At 64.2% G+C, this 13,254-nt stretch overlaps 1 protein-coding gene across 1 annotated transcript; it reads left to right on the top strand.

Annotated features, from left to right (window-relative positions):
- The first annotated feature begins 352 nt into the window (after positions 1 to 352).
- Positions 353 to 13,096, top strand: KLF15 (KLF transcription factor 15). Its single transcript, XM_051851796.2, is given in 4 exon segments — positions 353 to 595; positions 4,368 to 4,623; positions 4,625 to 5,442; positions 11,977 to 13,096. Coding segments are annotated over 3 exon segments (1,218 nt in total). The 5' UTR covers positions 353 to 595; positions 4,368 to 4,392; the 3' UTR covers positions 12,146 to 13,096.
- The last annotated feature ends 158 nt before the right edge of the window (positions 13,097 to 13,254 follow it).

Raw genomic sequence — 13,254 nt, 5'->3', positions numbered from 1 at the left:
CGCAAAGCTCCCCAGACCGCCCCGGGGCGCGGTGGCCGCGCGGCCGGAGCGCACTGTCCTCACGGTCACTGCCAGATACCGTAATTCCCCAAGACGCCGGTTCGGGCACCTAGCGGCCTTACCGCGCCAGAGCTGGAGAGCGGCCGCAGGTCCGACCCCGCTTTGGGGCTGGAGCCCGGGCCGCCCGCGGCGCGCGAGTCCCGCAAAGCGCAGATCCCGCAGCTCCAGGGCTCACAGCGCGCGGGCCGCGCTCCTCCCGGAGCGGCCGGGGGCGGGGCCCGGGCGGGGCGGGGCGCGTGACGCGCGGCGCTGGCCAATGGGGCGCGCGCCCGGGGCCGAGCCTCCTGCGAGCCTTCGCGGCGCCCGCGGCATCACGTGAGCTGCCCGGAGTGAGCGCCGAGAGCGCGGCGGGCGGGCGAGTGCTCGGCCGCAGCGACCCGCGGGCCAGCGGGCGAGCGAGCGAGCGCAGGACCCGCGGCTCGGCCCGCGGCCGCCGCCGGATCCGGACCCGGGCCGCCGCCCCCAGCGCAGCCCAGCTCCTGGGGCCGCAGGACCGCCGGGGCCTGGCCGCCGGCCGGGCGTGCGCCGAGTTCAGGTGGGAGAGACGCGGCTGGGGGTGACCGAGGGGCGGCCGGGACGCGGGGAGGGCGCTGGCCGGGCTCGGGGCGCGCGGCCTTGCGCCGGCGCCGCTGTCCGAGGCTCTGAGCCGTGCCCGGGAAAGTGTCGGACCCGTGGGGTGAACCCGCGGGACGGGCAGTGGTCGGAGGGGTCCGTGGGTGGTAGATCCTAGTAGCCCCCCCGTCACCTGCCCCGCTCAGTTCCGCGCGGCAGCCTGGACGCCCGGCCGCGCGTGTCGGTGGCGCTCCTTGCGGGCCGGCGCTCCCATATGGCGGGCGCTCGGCCGGGCCTGGCGGAGGAGCGCGCGGAGGACGCGCTGGCCCGCCCGGGTGGGGGGCGGCGGGCCGAGGTGGAAGGGTTACTGTCGGTCACCGCGGCGGGGGCAGGGGAGGGGGAGGGGGCGCGAGCCCAGGGCGTGGTGCTCGGTGGGTAGCGCTCCAGGGCTCAGCCGAGGGTCCGAACCCGCCCCCTGCGTTCCCCACTCCTTCGGGCACCCACGCGGGGCCGCCGTGCGCTCCTCGCGGGACCCTCCGGGAGCTCCGTGGGCCGCCGGCGCCACGCCCCACCCCGCACACGCAGTCCCAGGACGGAAACGCTCGCCCCGCAACCGCTCGCGGGTCCTGCATTCCGGACCCCACGCGCCGAGTCCCCGAGGTCCCAGACGTTCCCCACCGTGGAGTTACCCATGGAAGCCCCGCTCCTGCAGGGCAGAGGGGATTTTCCCCCCACGGCCTCAGAGGTGACAAAATTCCCCCGGCTTGTCTGCGCCCCCCAAATCTTCCTCCCGCGGACCCGGAGCCCGCAGGGAGCCCCTACGGCCCTACAGGTGCGAAGACGCCGCAACTCTGCTACTTTGGGGCCGGCGGGCCATGCAGGAGCAGAGACTCTTATTTTGAAGGGCGGCCCCTGCCGCCACCCCCGTGATTTGCGCGCTGACCCAATGGCAAGCCCTTGGCCGGCGCTCCGCTTGTTATCAATTACATGTTGTTCCTGCAGCCGCTGTGTCCCCGGGAGGATAAACAGCAGGCCTGGCCGGGCCGGGGGAGGGGGCGGAGTCCAGCGGCCGGCCGGGGACGGTGCCCGGAACAGCGCGTCCCCTCCCCCTGCGCGCAGCCTGCGCCTCTGGCCGCGCCACGTGCTCCTGTTTTTTAGGGGCCGGAGCGGCTCCAGTCCCCGCGCGCCCTCTCTCCCCGGGCGGGCGCTCCCGTCCTGGGCTCTCCGTACCTCGGTGTCCCGCCGCAGGGACGCCCACCCCGCAGGAAGACCCCGTGCCTGCCCCGGCTCGCTCAGCACCTTTCCCTCTCGCTCATTCAGCACACGCTGCCAGGCCCAGTTTTAGACTCTGGAATGCGGCCCGGGACTGGACGGCCCGTACACTTGTATTCTGGTGAGGGGTGAACGGGACGGCGAGTTCACAGCCGTGCAGCAACGCGGTTTCTCACAGCGGAGCCTGCGAGCAGGAGCATCCTATGGGGTGCTGATGGAAAGACCGCCGGCCGAGCTGCGGTCTGGGAGCTGAGGGCCGCACGGGGGAGGTGTGGGGGCTCAGAGCTGAGCCGCCATTCAGAGCAGGTGTGGGCTTCCGTGGGGCCACTGGGTCCTTCCCTTGCAGACCCACTGGGGCTTACTTCCTTCTCTCCCTCCCCCACTATGCTTACTCCCGTTTCTTTTTCTATCATTTTATCCCTGAGTGTATCTGTGTATGTCCTTCAAAAAAAAAAAAAAAGTAACTTCAGGATCATCGGCATAGTTGGGATTCATGGTAACCATTTAATGTCGCCTTTTGGACTGTCAATCACGTTTCAAGGCGGGCTCTGCAGCAGGCCTGCCGCGGGTCCCAGAAGGGTGGGAGTCTGATTCCTTAGCAAGGCGGCTGAGGGCCAGAAAGACCCCGTGTTCTCTACATGTTAGGAGCCGTATGCTAACGGCTGGCACCTGCAGGCACTTGTGGTGTGCCTGACCCGGTCCAAGTCCTTAGCATGTGTCACTCTGGGGATGCACCCAGGGCACTGCTGGTGGAACCCTCCTCTCCAGACCAAGTCCCACACACAGAGAGGTTGTGCGACCTGCCTGAGGCCACCCAGCGGAGGGGGAGCACGGTGGGTGGAGTGTTTGCTCGGCCCTTTCCGTGGCCCTTCGTCTTGCCTGGCGATTTCCCGCCCTCCCGGCGTCTCAGCTGTTGAATGGCGCCTGTCTCAGCACATGCTCCCAGTTTTAAACCCTTAGCTGAGTCTTTTTTTTCTAAATGAAAAAGTCCTCCTGGCGAAACTGCCCTCTGGGCCCAGCTCTTGCCTTGGCTCCCTGGAGCTCCCTGCAGCTTCGTGGCTGGGTTGAGGATGGAGACCAAAGGTCCTGCGGTCCGATGGGGAAACTGAGGTTAGGGGAGGGGAGCAAGGTCTTATCCCAGGGCACAAGCTGATGAGGCTGGCCTGTTGGCTCGTGGGCAGTGCTGGGGGCCTGGCCCTTGGAGTGGACCTGGGGACGGCTAGGGGTGGGGGTCGGAGGAGACACCAGGCAACAGGGAACCTGGTTTCAGGTGCAGAATATTCATCCTCATCACCAACCTGGATTAACACACAGCCAGCTGTGGCCACTGGGCAGGGACAAAGGTCCAGAGAGGTGGGCCTGCCATAGCCGTGTTTTGTTGACTCTCCTTGAACACTGGAGGCAGCATGGCCTTTGGCTTCCCTGTCTCCTCTCTGCCAGTGTCCTTTGAGCCCCTCCTGGACACCAGGTGCCTCGCCGGGCACTAGGGACCCGGCAGAGACATGGCGCGCACTGTCTAGCCGGGAGACAGGTGTTCGCTGGAGCTTTGCGAAGCGGTGAGTGTCCCAAGCCCGAGCCGGGAGAACACAGCCATGGGGTGCAAACAGATCAGCTTCCTCTTTGGCCAAGGGGTCTCCTCCTCGGGTCCCACTTAGTCGGGTGTGGAGCCGGGGGGAGGGTATCAAGGCGGGTGCTCTCCGCGTGTTGCCACCTGGGTCTCTTTGAAGCCTGTCCTTGCCTCTCCCGGGGACAGGAGAGAAGCTCGGCCCCTCCGAGCCACTGCTGCCTCCCCCGTCTTCCCTCTGGAGGGCACATACTCTGTGGTCTTTAAGTTTTTGGTCTCCAAACCACGGGTGCTGGCTGCAACACGGGCAGTCCAGCTGAATTTGGATCTTAGATAAAAGAAGTTTCTAGTGTAGCTATGTCCCTTTGCAGACTCATATTAAGAGTAGTACACATTTTAACATCTGAAATACACATGTTGCTGGCAGCCTGTACTTCTATTTGCCCAATCTGACCCTATAGTGCAGGGGTCAGAGGGCAACTGGTGTTCTCCCGCCCCACTTCTGTGACTCAACAGGCATGAGTCCGGGGTTAGGGGTCCTCAGGCGGGGACCCCCCGGGCCTTAGCTGACGTGGGGTTCAGGAGCTGCCCACTCCCCAGTACTCCTCTCGTGCACACATTCACACACACACACACACACACACACACACACGTGTTCCTTTCCAGGATCATTCTGGAAAACTGTCTGAAACCAGAAGTGCCCCGCATTGTGCAATGGGCCTGGAGAGGGCTCTTTTGCAAACAGGTGGTGCAATTTCAGAAAACACTCTCGCAGCGCAGCTCTCCCCTGGGATGGAGGCAGGCTCCGGGCATCCGGCCATGGGCGGCCGGGGGCAGGCTTGGCGGGGGCCGTGGCTCCACGGCGCATCAGGTGAGCATGCCACCCTCTGACCAGGCCTCCCTTGTCCCTTCTCCGCAGCCGCCACCGGCACGGCCCGGCCAGCATGGTGGACCACTTGCTTCCAGTGGGGGAGAACTCGGGCGACAGGCTGGCTGGCCGCGGGGCCTACCACATGCTGCCTTCACCCCTCTCGGAAGACGACAGCGACGCCTCTAGCCCCTGCTCCTGTGCCAGCCCGGACTCGCAGGCCCTGTGCTCCTGCTACAGTGGAGGCCTGGGCACTGAGGGCCAGGACAGCATCTTGGACTTCCTGCTGTCCCAAGCCACACTGGGCCAGCAGCGGCGGCAGTGGCAGCATCGGGGCCAGCAGTGGCCCTGTGGCCTGGGGGTCGTGGCGCAGGGCACCGGCACCTGGGAAGGGGGAGCACTTCTGCTTCCCCGAGTTTCCCGTGGGTGACCCCGATGATGCCGCCAGACCCTTCCAGCCCACCCTGGAAGAGATCGAAGAGTTTCTGGAGGAGAACATGGAGCCAGGAGCCAAAGAAGCCGCGGAGAGCAGCAGCAAGGACTTGGAGGCCAGCGGGGAGCTCCCCGCCGGGCCACACCGGAGCCACCTCCATTCTGGCTCCGGCGGGAGAGAGCGCTGTCCTCCTCCACCAGGTGCTGCGGGTGTGGGCGGCGCCCAGAGCCCAGGCGGGGGGCCGGCATCCGACGGCCCCATCCCGGTGCTGCTGCAGATCCAACCGGTGCCCGTGAAGCAGGAATCGGGCACAGGGCCGGCCTCCCCGGGCCAGGCCCCGGAGAACGTCAAGGTGGCCCAGCTCCTGGTCAACATCCAGGGACAGACCTTTGCGCTGGTGCCACAGGTGGTACCCTCTTCCAACCTGAACCTCCCCTCGAAGTTCGTGCGCATAGCCCCCGTGCCCATTGCGGCCAAGCCCATCGGGTCAGGACCTCTGGGGCCCGGCCCTGCAGGCCTCCTTGTGGGTCAGAAGTTCCCCAAGAACCCGGCAGCGGAACTCATCAAAATGCACAAATGTACTTTCCCTGGCTGCAGCAAGATGTACACCAAAAGCAGTCACCTCAAAGCCCACCTGCGCCGGCACACAGGCGAGAAGCCCTTTGCCTGCACCTGGCCGGGCTGCGGCTGGAGGTCAGTATGCTGTGGGGCAGGCCTGGGCGGGCAGCAAGCGCTTGCCTCCAGCCGCTAGCTGGGGTCTGCGTGCAAAGCCATTTTAGCTACTGTGAGGGGAAGCCGATTGGGAAGGGGCGCGAGGGTGCAGCCGGGAGGTCAGGGCCGGAGCTGGCACAGCTGCCCAGGGGCTTCTGGGTCACTTTTGCTGACTCAGGCCGGGAGCCAACTGGGCTCCGGTTTCCTAATGATCAGGTAAGGCTTGTGGGACCCTGTACAGCCTGCTGGGTAGGTCTCCCAGTGCAGGGTAAGGGTAGAGGCCTGGCCGCAGCAGAAGGCGCTCAGGCGACCACTGAGAACGATGGAGGGCTGCGGGCCAGCACCCACGGGGTAAGTACTGCTGGCCTTCCCGCTTCTGTCCGAGGGCGCTGAGGAACGTGGCCCTGCTCGCTGCTTTGTGGAAGGGGTCAGATTAGAGAGGTCACATCCTGAAAATGCTGCCTCCCCACATGCTGGGGTGAGCTTCCCTCCCCGGGGTCTTTGGGCCACGTGCACCAGGCCTGGCACTCACTTCCTCCCTGGGGACCCAGTGGTGTGCTGGGGAGGCCACAGAGGCCAGCCGAGGAGGAGGACCTGGGTGCCTGGCCAAGGTGGCAAATTCCTCTAGGGGCTTTCTTCTACACGAACAGAGAAACCAGCCCTCCGCGGGGGAGGGGCTTGCCCATGGCTACCTGGCCCTTGGGTGGTCAGTTGCACCCCCGTGGCCCCCGAGGCCACTCACTGTCTTTGGCCATCCTTTTCTGAGATGCAGACAGCCGACCATGAGCTCCCATGCCCACGGGTGGACTCTGTGGCCTGCCTGGGAGGGCCACAGGTGCCGCCGGCACAGTCTTGCTCCCTGCTGCCAGTGGCTGCCACTGTACGTGTCGGGATGTGGGTGTGCGTGCGTGAGCCTACAAGCAGGCCTGGAGCTGTGTGTGTGCGTGCGTGTGCACATCTTGCTTTCGTCCTGTATAAGCCGCGTGACGCCATGTGCTTGTGCACAGTGTGGTTGTGTGTGCATGTGTGCAAGCGTGGGTGTGGGTGTGGCACACAAGCAGCTGTTTGTAGCTTCTGTTTGCTTGACTGGGCTCCGGTTCTGAGAGCCACCGGAGTGGGCCTGAGGCGGGGGTGCTGGCTGGCCGAGGTGGCACCGGCAAGCTGCTTAGGGCAGGCTGTGACACTGACAATCCCATTCCATGGAGCAGATGAGACAAGGCCTTTTCCCTACGTGAATAAGGGCAGCACTGCCTTGTGCCCGGCCCCTCTTTGTTCCACCACACACAAGAGCCCCTGGAGTCCCCCTGAGCGGCACCCCCAACCTGTCCTGTGGGTGCAGGGCGCCAGGCTGCTTGTGAGGCAGGACACAGGGGTGGGTGCACCCATGTGGGTGGCAGAGCTGAGAGATGGAGAGAGGGGCCCCAGAGGCATGCCTTGCATGGTGGTGCCTTGAGTGGGGAAGGCAGCGGGCTTAAGCCCACCCCTGTGTCAGCCCCCAGCTCGCCCAGTGCCCCCGGGCATTGCACCTGCCAAGTGTCGGTTCCCTCAGCTGCACCGTGGAAGCCAGCACTACGCAGCCCAGGGTTGGTGTGCAGGGTGTTCCGGCACTGGCCTGGCTCCCCGGGGGCAGCGGCCCATCTCGCTGAGGGCAGGCAGCTGCTCGCCAGGTAGCCTCTCTCCAGGGCACCCATCCTGACTCAGCATAGTCTCACCTTTCCAGGTGCTACCCCCCCCCCCCCCGCTGGCTCCTGCAGTGGGGGCAGGAAGGGCAGGCTGCAGGGGAGACCTTGATCCTTGGTCAAGGCCGTCCACTCTGCCCCCTCCTCCAGCGGGAGGCGGGTCTACCTTCTTCCCAGCTGTCCTGCAGGCCACAGAGCAGACAGGACTCAGCCCAGAGGGTGGCTCTGCCCTCCACACAGCGGCTGCAGGAGGGAGTGAGCTCCCCGTGGCAGGAGGGGTACAAGGGAAGAGATGTGGAGGGGATTCAGCTCTGATGGCGGTGGTCTCCTTGCCCAGGACCCAGTTGGCAGGGGATGAGGCAGGGGGTACCCGGCATGGTGAGGTCACCTCAGTGCTGGCCCAGGGAGCTGGCCCAAGGTCCCCGGAGCACAGCTGGCCTTTGTGCAGTCACATATGGCCGGGTAGTATCTGGCCAGGAGCCGAGGGCCCCTGCTTCCTGGGAGGGCTGTTTCTCGGAGGACACAGGAAAGGCCCAGCCCGGGGATCCTGCACCTCTGGGCGTGCATGCCCAGTGCTCTTTCCCGTCCACGTGGCCGTTGTCTGCGCCAGCAGGTCCGAGGGTGGGAGACTCCGCAGCTCTGGGCAGCAGGCTGGCAGGGGAGGATGGACCCAGCTTTGGGGCAGCTCGGTCTGCACAGGACTAGATAAGCGACGAGGACACCTTAGGTTAACTGGTTACTGTATGCCAGGCGCCATGGTCAGATCTTAGAGCTGGAATCCCCCCCCCCCCCGCCCCACCTGATGCCCTCACTTGAATACCTCCAGTGATAGGAAGCTCATCACCTCTGTAAATGCACTTGACACCCTTAAATTCCTATCCAGACTTCACACCCCAGGCCCACACAGTCTGCTTGCCTGCCTCTTCCCTCCTCTGGGTGAGAACTATCCCCACCAGCCCCCTCTCTGCTGCTCGGGCTCCCTCTTGCACATGGGCTCTGTGTGTGCCCCCCGTCCCCAAGGCCACCCTCCTCCTGCAGCACCTGGGCCCATGACTTAGATTTTTGCTTCTGCAAAGGCCCCATCCGTGTCCTGCACACATCCACATGCTAATATTAGCCCGGGAGCCCTCTTGCAGTGCCGTCCGGTGTGGGCACCGATGCCCAGCTGACAGCAGCAAAAGCCAGGCTCATGACAGTCGCACCACTTGCCCTGGCAGACATGGCTGGTGTCTGTGAGCCTGAGGTGCACCCCCAGGTGGGTGCCTCAGCGCCTCTCCCACCCTGGGCTGTTGGCTTCCCTGGGTGCTGTGCTTCTGGGCTAGGGGAAGAACTCAGAGTAGCAGGTGCGATGCCAGCAGGAGCCCTGGTGCCCGCGGGTGCTGTTCTGAGCCCTGCATGGATGTTGCCCCATTCAGTTCTCACAGTGGCTCTGTAAGTCTGGCATCAGGCATGGGCCTCGTTTCCCAGTGGAGGAAGCTGAGGCACAGCGCAGCTGAGCAAGCCCTCCATGGTCACACAGCAAATAGTGGCAGAACCGGGAGTTCAGCTGGGGCTTCCTGCCACCCCCACACCTCCCAGGCTCAGGAGCCTCGCCCTGGCCCCCTCTACACACCTGTGGGGTGGAGGGTGGCGTGCTTAGCATCAGGAGGACCTCCCGTTCCCTGCGGCATAGCCTGGTCTGCACACTGCATGGGGGCTTTCCGCATTCTGTGGCCTCTGCTGCTCTTCCCTGTGGCCCTGGTGGGCCGGCGCTGCCCTGGCGCTGTGCCCCTAGGACAAGCCCGTGTGCCCTCCCTCCCCCTGCACCGGCTGTCCCTTGCCCCGGTGCTCAGCCCCTGCTTCCTGCTGCTGTTGTCCTGGACACAGGTTCCCCATCCCATCTGCGGGGCTAGAACACGGCTCGCCCTAGGCTGGCCTGGCTGTCCGGGAAGCGCCCGAGCCTGCCTTCTAGGAAGCTTCCTTGCCTTCCTGTCCGACACAGGCCTGCTTTGTTCTCGCAGCAGAACGTCCTGTTCTGGAATGGCCAAGACGCGCACCGTAGAAGGAATCCCTTTTTTAATAGCTATGAGCAGCGAGCGCGGCCATCAACTGCAGTGGACGTGCGAGGCCCAGGGAATGGGGAAGTTACAAGTCTGAGGTCGCAGAGCCAGCAGGTGGCGGGGACAGCATTCAAACCCGATGGCCTGGCTCCCAGCCTCCTCTCTGGAGCCCTGCATTGCTGCTTCGCTGCTGCCCCTATATATTCAGGCATTTTCTGACCACATCCTCGCAGTAGGCAGAGGCTCCGGGTGTGGCTGGCCAGGTTGTACACTGTGCAAATGTAGGGAGCACCATCTGCATCGCAGTCCCTGTGCCTGCATGACTTGCTGGTGGGTGGTGGGTGAGTGTCTCAAGGAAGGGGCCCCTTCACACGGAACTACTGATGTGTCCAGACACCCTGCACGTCCCGGCCCTGCGCTGAGCTCCACGCAGGTCGTGAGCTCATGGCCCCTCCGCAGTCTGGGCTCCTGACTCGCTGCCCTGTACAGTCTCACAGTCGTGGGCATGCATCTCTTCTGCAGAAGGGGAAACTGAGGCTCAACTTACTCCTACTGAGGCTGTCTCTGGCCCACCCGGCCCCCTGTGCAGCACAGAGCCCTGTGTGGGCTGCAGTCTGGGAGGACGTGGTATGCGGGGACAAGGCAGGGGCCGTCCGAGAGCTCTCTTCCCAGGGACGGCGCCCTCGGGCGCCCACACAGCCAGGGGCTCAGCATGCAGATCGACCTGGTCTGTGGCCTGGCGAGTCTCCTTCACCACCTGTCCTGCCCGGGATGGCACCATGACCACAGAGCGGCTGTGGCTCCACGCCACTGCTTTTAGCCTCCAAGAAGTCCTGGAAGACAGGCGGGATCCCTGGTGTTGTGGCTGGCCGAGGCCCGGACATCTCCATGGTTTGTGCAGGATCATACAGGGCACCCGGTGGGGGTGGGGACGGCCAAGGCCAGGACCGAGAGCAGAGCCCCGCAGGCTGTGTGACTCCGGCCTCTGAGCATTTGCCACAGTCTTGCCTGCAGCGCTCATCAGCTCAGGAGCTGTGTGCCCAACTGCAGCTGGGGACAGCTGGCCCCGGCCCTGGGACATGGGCTAGGGCTCTGGGTGCCAGGGCACAGGAACCCTGTTTCCGTCCTGGTGACACCCAGCGCCCAGCAAAGTGCGAGCAGGACCGGGAAGGCTGCAGCGGGGGCTGGGCTGACACCTTTGCTCCGGCCTCTGGCACCTTCATGTCGCTGGTGACCCTGGGTCAAGGCCTCATCACGCTGTGCCTCAGCGCCCTCAGCTGGCCCACAGGACAGCTGGACTTCACTGTCCACCCTGGAGGATGCACGTTGGAGTGCCGGGCGCCAGGTGCAGAGTCTGCTGTCTAGGAGCAGGACTGTGGCGCCTCCTTGCCCCATGCGTGTCCTGCTGGGTCCCCCGGTTCACCCCAAGCTGTGGGGTCGAGGCCTCCACCCACAGGGTCAAGGTAGAGCAGCCAGCAGCCCCCGCCCGTCGGCTGGATCAGGGGTACCGCCTAACCCGCCTCTCACCTTGTGGCCATGGGTCCAGGAACAGGTGTCGGGCCTGATGCTTCTGCATGCACGTGTGTGTGCATGTGTGTGTGCAGGAGAGCTTCTGTGTAGCAGTGCATCAGCAACTGTGTATGCACGTGTGTGCACACATGTGTGCGCGCTGAGACTGCCCCCATGACGGCTCTCGGTTCTTCTGGGGGTGCCTGCTCTGCCCTCTCTTCCGGTGTAATTACTGAGCACCTAGCAAGGACCCTACACAGGGCTGGTCACGGGGGGAGATGACAGGGACCCAGACAGGTGCATCCTTCCTCGTGGGACAGACGGATAGTCGTCAAAAGTTGAAGCTAATTTAAAACTGCACAGTGGCAAGAACAAGGAAAGAGACACATGATGCCATGGGAGTCTCGAATGAGATGCAGTGCTGGAGGGCTTTCTGGAGGAAGGGACGTTTCAACTGAGCTCTAAGGAACGGGCAGGAGAGAATGGGAAAGGGGACAGGATGTGCAAATATCCTGTGGTAAAAGGGACCAAAGACGATCTGTGTTGGTTGAGCACAGGGAGGAGGCAACCATGTGTGTTTGGGGAGGGTGGACTGGGCAGGCTGGGAGGGGTCCGGCAGCCAGGACAGGGTCTGATGGGAAGAGCCTCAGACCGTCCGGGCGCCTTGACCCAACTCTGACCCTTGTGTGTCCTTTGGGCACCTGCCTGCAGGCTGTCAGGGGGCCTCCCCCCTTGGAAGGGCATTTTGCAGGCGTGCACTTTGGTTTAGGGGAGTCTTAGGGGACCCAGCTTCCAGGACCAGGGTCCAGGAGTGAGGTGGGCTCAGGTCAGAGGACTCCCTGCCCCCACCTCCCTGCTTAGAGGGAGCAAAAACGAGAACCCCAGGCCCACTGTGGTTCTTGGGAAGGCCCCCTTCCTTCTCCAAGGCCTCCCCCCCCAGAACACCCCTCCCCAGATGCCCCTGGGGAACAATGGTCCGAGGGGGCGGGCAGGCCTGTGGCCTCTGACGCCCGCCGCAGAGTGGGCCAGGTAAGTCCCGGGCTCTGGTTGACCAGCTGCCCGGGGAAGGCCCTGAGCCTTGAGCGTGGACCCCGCGGGGCCAGCAAGGAAGCCCTGGCTTTATGCTTCTCAGCTCCTTGGAAGGCGACTTCTCCCAGCAGATCGGAAGTGACTGGATCCCTTAAGAACTGGATAGCCCGCGCTTGCTCCCCGCGCGCCGCTGCGGAGGCTGCGGAGCTGCTGGGTGGGCGCCGGCCGGGCGGGGCCTCGCTGACCGCCCTGTCCCGCAGGTTCTCGCGCTCCGACGAGCTGTCGCGGCACCGGCGCTCGCACTCCGGCGTGAAGCCCTACCAGTGTCCCGTGTGCGAAAAGAAGTTCGCGCGGAGCGACCACCTCTCCAAACACATCAAGGTGCACCGCTTCCCGCGGAGCGGCCGCCCCGTGCGCGCCGTGAACTGAGCGCGCCCCGCGCAGCCTGCCCCCCCGGGCCCCAGCCCCGTGGTGGTTTTTTTTTTTTTTTTAAAGCAATAATTTATTTCCCTCCGTGAGAGGGCCGTGACAATGTTACCAGCCCCCCTTCCGAAGCCTGGGAGGTGTGAACCCAGCGCCCCGCCACCTGATGCCTTTCCCGGGAGGACCGAGAGCCGCACACCCGCGTCCCTGGGGGCTGGGTCTCCAGCGCGCACGCGGGGCTGGAGGCCGGCTCGGTGCCTTTGTGCCTTCCCCTGGTGGCCGCCGCCGGCTGGAGGCAGGGATTTGGGGGCGGGGGGGGGGGAGATGGGGGAGAGGCCTGGCCCTTCTCCCACTGGGCCCTCCGCCTGGGCCGGGGCCAGCCCTGTATTGCTTAGCCAAGAAGAAATGTGCACTTGTTGAATGTTCAGTTCCCAGAGGGAGCCGTGCTGGGAAGAAGGAAATGAGCCAGAAGTGCGGGGCTGCACTGGGTGCCAGGGCCGGCGGCAGCGCCCAGAGTGCCTCCGTCAGCAGGATCGCCGGCGAGGAGGGGCAGGAGAGGGGTCAGAGTGCATGTGCTTGAGTTAAATGTGCAGGACAGACGGACGGACAGCCGGCGCTCCGAGCAGCCTGGCTTGTGTCTTCCTTTGGGGTCCCAGACGAATGCAAACAGCAGCCCTGGGGTCACCGCGGGGAGGAGCGGGGAGCAGGCTGCGTGGGTATAAAAGTAGCTAGCGCCTTCCCCCCCCCCCCCCCCGGGTTAGAAATGCATTCCTTATCTCGTCTAGAAATTAATATCAAATGAACTAGCTTGCGTTGCCAGGTTTCTGTCACATCCTATGAATGTATGTAAATAAACTGTACATAAGTACATCTACATAAACTATCTTTTAATAACATCAACATTTGTGTACATTTGAAATTTTAAGAATCTATAAAGCTGGTGTACATATGTTACAATTATGTATATTTTCTTTGGTCCTTCGTAAAAATATATTTACTTTGCCAATAAAAAGAAAAAAAAAGAACTCACCGGCGGCTTGTGGATGTGGACGTGGGTGTGCTGTGTCCGTGCTCGGCCTGCACCTGCACGCACGGGGCGGTGATTCTGGAAGCTG

The sequence above is a fragment of the Oryctolagus cuniculus genome, chromosome 10 (assembly GCF_964237555.1).
Source record: "Oryctolagus cuniculus chromosome 10, mOryCun1.1, whole genome shotgun sequence".
In the NCBI taxonomy this organism is placed as follows: Eukaryota; Metazoa; Chordata; class Mammalia; order Lagomorpha; family Leporidae; genus Oryctolagus; species Oryctolagus cuniculus.
Note: the sequence above shows the minus strand (reverse complement) of the source record. Positions and strands in the feature narration are given on the sequence as shown.